This window comes from Anneissia japonica, unplaced genomic scaffold (genome assembly GCF_011630105.1).
Source record: "Anneissia japonica isolate Jap-2015-1 unplaced genomic scaffold, ASM1163010v1 scaffold6225_len11165_cov111, whole genome shotgun sequence".
NCBI lineage: Eukaryota > Metazoa > Echinodermata > Crinoidea > Comatulida > Comatulidae > Anneissia > Anneissia japonica.
The window spans coordinates 1980-11157 of record NW_022758338.1 but is presented as its reverse complement, the minus strand read 5'-3'; the positions used below and the strand labels follow the sequence as shown (position 1 = coordinate 11157).

The 9178-nt window shown below is 33.8% G+C and overlaps 1 protein-coding gene across 1 annotated transcript; it reads right to left on the bottom strand.

Annotated features, from left to right (window-relative positions):
- Positions 1 to 22: 22 nt before the first annotated feature.
- On the bottom strand, positions 23 to 8668 carry LOC117125247 (the record flags this gene model as incomplete). The annotated part of the gene is made up of 4 exons (XM_033271708.1): positions 23 to 233; positions 928 to 1037; positions 6786 to 6897; positions 8361 to 8668. Coding segments are annotated over 4 exons (741 nt in total), but the record flags the coding sequence as incomplete, so codon positions are not given.
- Between the last annotated feature and the right edge of the window lie 510 nt (positions 8669 to 9178).

Sequence of the window (9178 nt, the reverse complement as noted above, 5' to 3'; positions counted from 1 at the left end):
ACACAATAGATATTGTATGTACCTGTGCTGCTTATCACGATGCTATCAGGAAACAAATATCCATCAGAGTTTTCCGCGATTCTGATTACTTCTTGGGTTAGAATTTCCAAAAAGTCATCGTAAGAAATGTTTGTGTTTAGCACGTTGAAATTGACATAAGCAATTATACTACCAGGAGAGAAGCTACGTATTTGTATTATTATCTCATCATTTAATGACAGACTGCTGCTGAACTGGAAGATAAGCATAAAAGAATATGAGCATTTTGTAAATACAGTTCCGACACAAAGTTTATAGTTATATTTTGCCATGCAATTAAGGCTATAGTATGTGCAATAATAGGCAATTGTTGCTCTGTTTATCAGTATGTGATGTGAATCTACAACTAATGCATTGATCCCTCCGCTACTCTTACATTTTACAATCTGCATAACACTCAAACTTATTTAAAACTACATCCACTATTCCATTTTGTTCTGTATTGTCAGAAAAAAATTTGTTTTTTGGTTTTATCAGACAAGTTTATTTATTTATTTATTTATTTGTGAATTTATTTATTTGTGACACTTCACCTTTGTAGGTGGCACTCACAGTCAGTGGTGCAGTCTTACAAAATACACAAAAGAAAAATTTGAAAAGAATCTTAAATTTATTATCTAAAAATCGAATTGAATATGAATTGGCAAAGCTTTTCTGAATCCCATGAACATAATTAAATTACTTATCTGGCAGTAATTGTCTTAAAAAATTAGTTTAGGTATCTTGGGCGTATCACATTATACTAGTTAGTTAATACATATTAGTTAGATAATATCAGTGAATTTTTAACCTCTGTTACAAAATATAATTTAGTTTCTTCTTTAGTAGGATTAAACTGAGTATTGCTATTCTATCAAAATTGTGCTGTAAACGTTTTACTATACTTACAAAATCAGTAATATCAGATGACTGATTTTTGAAAGCTGTCGATGATGGATCATTAAGATCTTCATGAAAGTCACGATTGAATGTCAAAGACGCAGGGAATATATAAATATCTGTGTTGGTTAGAAACAAATATATATGATGAAATGTTTTTGCAATAAAAAAGAAAGAAAAAAAAACATGTTCAAATTACGGAAATGAGATTGGTGTCATTAACTGTTTCTTGCAACCTTATAAAAATAATTATTAAACATTGTTTTGAGCATTAAACAACCTTCATATCAACAATATTAATGCTCGACACAAACATATGTAAAATAAAACAGGGTATGTCTTGATAAGCATACAAAAAAAAATCAACGGACGGGGTAAAATTGCTCTCCGTGTACTAACAATGCCTTTGGAATGGATGTTCCACTATATTGGGAAGCTGCTCTATCTTCTATTTATTATCTTTGGTTATACAAAAAATCTTCATGAACTATGTGTGTTCGCCTCATAGAAATATAAGAATACTAGAGCGCTAACTGCAATGCATTCGATGTTCCAAATATTTTTATTCATTCCTTGGCACAGGGACCAAGGACATTTATTTGTTCTTTTTACACAATGGCCTCTGGCCCATATAAATATAGGTTGACATAAATTGTCATTAACTGTTTCTTGCAACCTTATAAAAATAATTATTAAACATTGTTTTGAGCATTAAACAACCTTCATATCAACAATATTAATGCTCGACACAAACATATGTAAAATAAAACAGGGTATGTCTTGATAAGCATACAAAAAAAAATCAACGGACGGGGTAAAATTGCTCTCCGTGTACTAACAATGCCTTTGGAATGGATGTTCCACTATATTGGGAAGCTGCTCTATCTTCTATTTATTATCTTTGGTTATACAAAAAATCTTCATGAACTATGTGTGTTCGCCTCATAGAAATATAAGAATACTAGAGCGCTAACTGCAATGCATTCGTTCTGTCTCTTATACACATCTAGATGTGTATAAGAGACAGCTCTAGCAAAGTGCATGTCCCATGTGGAGTTCCACGGGGGTGCATATATTGGGACCGCTTCTCTTTATTATTTGCCTCATTTCTAGCAATTTCGTGATTGTGGAGAGGCTAAATTAGCTTTTCAGTCGATTTGTCTTTCTTAAGGGGTATAATAACAAAAATAGCTTCGGTGTCCCTCGCAAAAGTGTGGGCATAACCCGTGAGAGCTCTATATCCAAAATTGCCGCTTTCCGACATTTTGAAAATTATTATTTCCGTGTTTTGCCCTACATTGCTGCTTTAGTGCATGAATTTAGGGGTTTCAAAAATCCAAGATTTCAATTTATATGTCGGATCGATTATTTGACCTAGTTTTGACCTTAAAATCCAAGATGGCCTCCAATTTCGCTTCAAAATCTTCATTTTTTGGTAAAATCATCATAGTGCCTTTATAAAAGTCTTAATATAAGCTCAGATCCTGCTGACAGATAATAAAACTACAATTAATTATACAAAGTTCATCTTAGAGATCAAAGGTCAACATTTTGTTTCGTTTCTTTATAATATTCCATTTTACTGTACTGTTTATGTCTAGGAATTCATATTTAATGTCTGACTGATTTGGATTTGACCTTCAAATCTAAAAATGCTGCTGAGGTCACCACATGTGTCAAAGGTCATTATCAATTAATAAAAAAAGAAGCTTTTTTAGTTCCATTAGTTATAAAATTCCTGTGTACTGTACTATTAATATTCTGGAATTCACATTTGATGACCCATTGATTGACCTTCAAATCTAAATTTCTGTTGAGGTCATCTCAGGTGTCAAAGGTCAGCATTTCTGGTTAATAGAATAGAAGTTTTTAGCTAGTTACATTGGTTATAACATTTGTAGCAGTGTAATGTTAATATCCAGGAATTCTTATTTGAGGTCCAATTGATTTTAAAGTTTGACCTTAAAACCAAAGAATGCTGCTAATTTTAGCTCACGCAGTCAATTGTTCAAGTTCATCTCAGAAGTTAAAAGGTTACAATTGTAATATAATCTAATTCTAATAATAATTTCCTGAATTATCAACTAAACAAAGTAAGTTATTTCTTAGACAATAGGCTGCTACTCCTCATCCGAGTCTCTTGTATCACTTCTACAGTACACTACTGTACACTCATCGCTGGTTCTCAAAATAGTCACTAGTGAGGTGGTGCAGCAAGGGTGACAGAGTACTGGTGAACAATTCAAAATTTCTTAACCACGACAAATGGAGGACGGATGCTAGTCTAGCAACTTAAAATGGCACTAGCAATATGTGATGTAGTTTGTCCTTGTTCAAATGGTGCAATGTGTCTTCATCACGTGGAAGGCCGGCTGTACCCTTCTCAGTTTACGCCCCTTGGAAGCTCTGGCCTACCAGAAAGTGATATCTGAACTCAGTATAGATTTTACCCACATAGCAAACAAACATGGGCCCCATATAGTAAAGTTATGGGCCAAAATGCGGGCCCCCTGCAGTTTGGTCTACACTGGAAAGAGCTCCCTGTGAAGTTGGCCCAAATGGAAATGTAGGACCTTTCATTTTTAAGGATATATTTGTGTCCCTTAATGTTTGCATTATAGTTTCGATTGGAACCCATATAGGTATGCCCAAATTAATTCAGGGCCCATTGTAAACTATATTTGGGTATTTTAAGGGTTGAATAGGGGTTGAAACGTAAGGGTACCCTACAAATTGTCCCATACGAGAAAGAGCTGCTTTGCACCCTAAATCCATAAGGGTCCGAAAAATTTGGCCTAAATAACCTTATGGGCCCTTTAAAGGATATATTTGGCCCCTTAGGTTTGCATTATGGTTTCATTTGGAACCCATATAGGTTTGACCAAATTAATTCATGTGCTACAGTATATTTGGTTTTTTCTTCAGAGCTGTACAGGGGCTGAAATGTAACCTACAGTAGGTAAAAATTCCAGTTGGACCAGTTGGAACTAGAACCACATTGGGTGTTGTGTTTTTTAACAATTCAACTGGTCTTCAGCTGGACCCAGTTTCAACAGGTCTTCAATTTGTCACAGCTCCTTCTTCTTGTGTAAAATAATAATGGGTTTAATCGACTTCTGTAGACAAAAACACACTGAGTTCAAGATATACAAACCATAATTTCTTTAATTAAAAGAACATCAACTGAAGAGGACAAAAGATTTCATCAGCTTTAACTTTCATGCACTCGATTTAGCAGTTTCCTCACCTCAGGAGTTGTCAATCACCTTCTTCGATTTTTTCTGTACCCAAAATACCAAAATGTGTCGTTATTGCCAGTGCTAACAAAGAAAGGTATGATGGTATTTGTGGTATCTTCTGTGAGCACTGACCATGTCTTTGGATTTGGGAAAAATATTTGGTGTGTATATTGTTATGTGTAGATATCTTGCTGCCCATTGATCACGCACATCATCCGTGATAGTTACTGTAGAAAAGGAAATACCTGTCATGATAAGTTTGATGGGCCTGGCATGCAAGAGCGTGGCATGAGTTTATGATGGTGCATATTTATTCTTTTCAAGTAGTCACTCCAGTGGTACTCTGAGCCATCCCTCATTTTAGCCATATCAACGACTGATAGAGTATGACATTTTCTACAGTATCCAAGCCCAAAGACATTCAAATGAAGTGTGGTTTATACTGAAAACAAGGTAAAACTGTAGAAGCTTGAGGGATTAAAATTGGTTAAAAACACTAATTTGATGGGTACACATCGTTGACTGTAAGGGTGAGAACCTGAGCACTGGTGTGGCAAGCAGAGATTATGGATTCAGAGTCAGATACAATGCTGCTCTCAGTCTGCCAATTGATAATAGAGATACACTGAAGAAGTTGTACTAGACAGACGTGTATCCAACGCTTATGTTCCGATCCAAGTTAGGACGTATCAACTTCTAGGTGATCTACTCAGTATGTGATGCTCTCTGAAGCGAGGGAGCATTTTACTGTACGTGAGACTGAGGGTAAAGTCTGGTGTTAAAGGACAAAGTCAAAGTCACACATTGTAAAATGAGACTTTTTGACCATTGAGAGCCAAGGTTGGTAACCTGTTACCTTCTGAGATGCACTCTATAGTGTAGTTTTTACTTGCATAAAATTTGAACATTTGACATTTGTGAGATGAAAATCAGCAGTATGGATTTGAATGTTAAATCTAAACTAATCGGACATCAATATGAATTTCTGGATATCTACTATACAGTACACTGGAACTAACTGGAATTTTATAGTCAATGTACAGTAACTAGCTAAAAGCTTCATTTTCTATTACCTACAAATGCTGACCTTTCGCCACTTGCGATCACCACAGTAGCATTTTATTTGAAGGTCAAACCTAAATGTACAGGACATGAAGTATGAATTATTGTATGTTAACAGCACAGAACACTGCAATTTTATAAAATGGAAATAAAATTGACCTTTAACCTCAAACATTGACATCTGAACTCCAAAGTGACATCAGCACCATTTTTAGATTTGAAAGTGAAACCTAAATAATTTGGAAATCAAATATGAATTTCTGGATATTAACAGTACAATACACTGGAATTTTATAAGCGAACTAAAAGATTCATTTTTTATTAACCCCAACTGCTGACCTTTGACCTCTGAGATGACTTCTGTATAATTAATTGTAGTTTTACTGTCCATCAGTCAATTCAGCATGATCAGAGCTTTCATGCAATCCTTTTATAAGGCACTATGACGAATCTACAAAAAAAGTTTTTGACAACATTTGCGGCCATCTTGGATTTGAAGGTCAAAACCAGGTCAAATCTTCATTCCAACATCAAAAATGAAATCCTGGACCCCTGAATCCATGCACTAAAGAAGCCATGTAGGCCAAAACACTGAAATAATAAATTTCAAAATGGCGGAAGGCTGGCCATTTTGTATTTAGGGCTCTCACAGGTTATGCCCACATTTTCGCGAGGAACACCCAAGCTATTTATGTTATTATACCCTCAAGGAAGACAAATCCACAGAAAAACTAAGTTAGCCTCTCCACGGTCACGGAATTGCCAGAAATGACCCAACTAAAATATTTGTTCGTGATGGTTAAAATATAAATATTATCTGTGGCTCAAAAGCCCTTTCTAAATCCAGCTTGTTCTTGGTGAAATAAATTAACGTCTTCAGCCCAAATATTAAGTCTGGAATTTATAATGTAGAGGAAAATTTTACTTAATGCAGGAATCAAAGCTATACCTCTATTATTATTTATATTATTTTTGTCACCCTTTTTGAAGATTGGAACGAAAAGACTTGTTGCTAATTGTTTAGGAAAAATGCCAGAATTTAAAGCAGAGTTTTTTGTGATTAAGTCAATGACAAATGTAGGTGAATGGGTAAATACTTCAATAGGTAAACCGTCAATTTCTGGAGCTTTACCAGGTTTTTGGAACTTGATAGCTTGTTTCACTTAGTCAACAGAAAGTTGTTTCTTTAAGATTGCACCAAAATAATTTCCCATTTTCTTTTTTAATGGAATTGATAAATTTATTTCGTGAAATATCAAGAAATTTGTTCTTTTTAGTTCTGAGCATTATTATATACAATTTAAACATGCATTATTCAAACAGGTACCTTTTCAAAGAAACAAATAAAAAAGAAATATACAGAATAAAAATAAAAATTTTAATAATACACAATATCAGGCCTCCCCATAATTAGGCGGGAAAAGTGACTATGTATCCATTATATGTTGGTACTAACGCTGCAATGTGCAGCCACATGTCCCTTAAGGCCCAGCCAAATCATCCAATTTCAAATTATTTGGAATTGGATAAAAAAGGAATATTTAATCCTTTTATTTTTAAACTTACCTCGGCAGTCAATTTCTACACAATCTGAGAGAGCAGTCACTGGATTACTATCAAGAGTAAAGTCTGTGGATGAACTATCAGCTTTCGACAAATTCAAGCAGATGTATGGAATCTATGAAGTCAAAAAAAAAAAAAAAAGAAGAGAATATTATTGAAATACAGTACTATGATGTCATTATTTTACATTTAAGGTTATTTTTCTAGCAGGCAATTTAATTTAGTACAGAAATATTTTTTTTTGGCAATGATTGGAAAATTCAGTTCATGAATTTCACGTCGGCATTCGGCAACTGCCAACCATATTGCCGAGCCAGAATTGCCACAGCTATTATAGGTATTATACATTATTATTAAAACAAAACATGTACAACCATTCTCTCACCAACAATATATTGATTTAATAGAGATAATTGACAAAATCACGATCTGCAGATGACCATGGAAGGTCAAGCGTTCGGAAAAATTGTAGTTTATACTATAGGCCTAGGTAGTACATAATTGCTGAGACTGCCGACCTCGGAGAATAAGGTCGGAAAATTGTTTCCGACCTAATTTTTTCACAATTTCCTGGGCTGTTTCCTGTCAAAACTATCAAATTTTATTTGACAAAAAACATGTGACACGCCTAATCCCGCTTATGACACCACATCATGAACATATATAGGCACATCATGACTATATATGGGCATACAACAATTTTTTTGTCAAAGAAAATTTGAAAGCCTAGACTCTGGATAGACAGGAAATACTTCATACCCTAACTGCCCATTGTCATATATTTAATGCTTTCCCACGATGTTCAACTAACTACCTTATAATATGGCAAAATATACTGGCATATAATAATTTGTAAGCTAGTTGATTTGAGGAAGCTATGTCGTATGTTCGACATACGCTTATACATTTTCTGTTACTGTATTTTGTCTATTTGACTGTATCATGATTGTTTTGATGATGTCAATAAAAGTTATTGGTATAAGATTCGCTTGTTCTTCATTTTTCAATTAAGCAGCTTGCAGAATGTTGACACATAAGGCATGTAATTGTCTCTCGATGGAATGTAATTTTTAACTCATGTATATACTTTCTGTACATTTGATTCATTTGTGTATACAGTATTTATCTACTTTTTAATGTTGGCTTTTAGGGGGTTGGAGAATCACTAGATAGTTGATTTAACACTATTTTTTTATCATCCCATCTACACCTTGATTCCAAAGACAAAATAAATTAAATAAAACAGCAATTTTGGGTCTCTATTTACTAAATGCATAGTCATTTAAAATACGCATAACACAAGGAAAAGCAGTAGAAAGGAGGACATAAAAAGGGTTTCTACATATAAAAGAACAAAAGAGCAGAAAAATGGAATTGTAAGAAAATTAGTACAGTATATTGTAGTAACTCTAATGTATCACATTTGACAACCTTCAATAGGATATATAATTATATGTTATTTTTAAATAGTGTAAAGGTTTATATTTTTTGTAGGTTACAATTAATACTGTGGGTATTCATTTATGTTTAAGCTGACTGGAACATATATATTTATTAAGTATGTATGATTTTACTTACAGTGAAGCAAATTATGTTTGTTAGGTCAAAGGTTACAGAGATACCATTCAACATAAAAGTATTCCCTGCTGGGTCGAAGTCGACATCGGTCCAACCGGCATCTGTAGTACCAGGAAGTTCTTTTTCAAATAAAATTACTCCTTGGCCATCTGCTGCATCATTTGTAAATACAGTTAATAACCAGAGATCCGACCCACTGACAGCTGCACCTGCATTACCTGTTGTCACAGCAAGAGACAACGTAACAGGATTTTCCAGGATTGGTTCACCGGTAGTTACCGACAACACTGTATCAGTTACAATAACACCTATAGAATTTTAAAATTCCTGTCCAGTTAGCATGGTAATATATGTAATTAATCAAAATTTATGAGTTTCCTGCACACCATGAAATGTCAATTGAAATCATGGCAACTGCTATTAAAACGAAAAAACATATACAGTAGTGCCATCTATAAATTTGGTAGTTGGTTGTTATGCCTCACAATTGCTTTTAAATTTTTGTTTTTGTCCATACATGCCTTACTGACCAATAATAACTGTCATTCTCACCTTGATTCTATTCTTAATGCCGTCTAACATATTAATTAATGAAATTAACACTTTATCGTGTTTTTTATTTACTTATATTTTATCGTATTTAGTCCCAATGTTTGCATGTATGCATAATGTTGATGTTGTAATTTGTAATAATGATTTTTATAATTAAATTGTAATTTCTGACCATTGTAATTAAATTTGTAAATATTATTCTCATTCAATTTTCATTTTATACAATTTTTTTTTTGTACAAATCATTACAATTCAGCTTCTCGCTG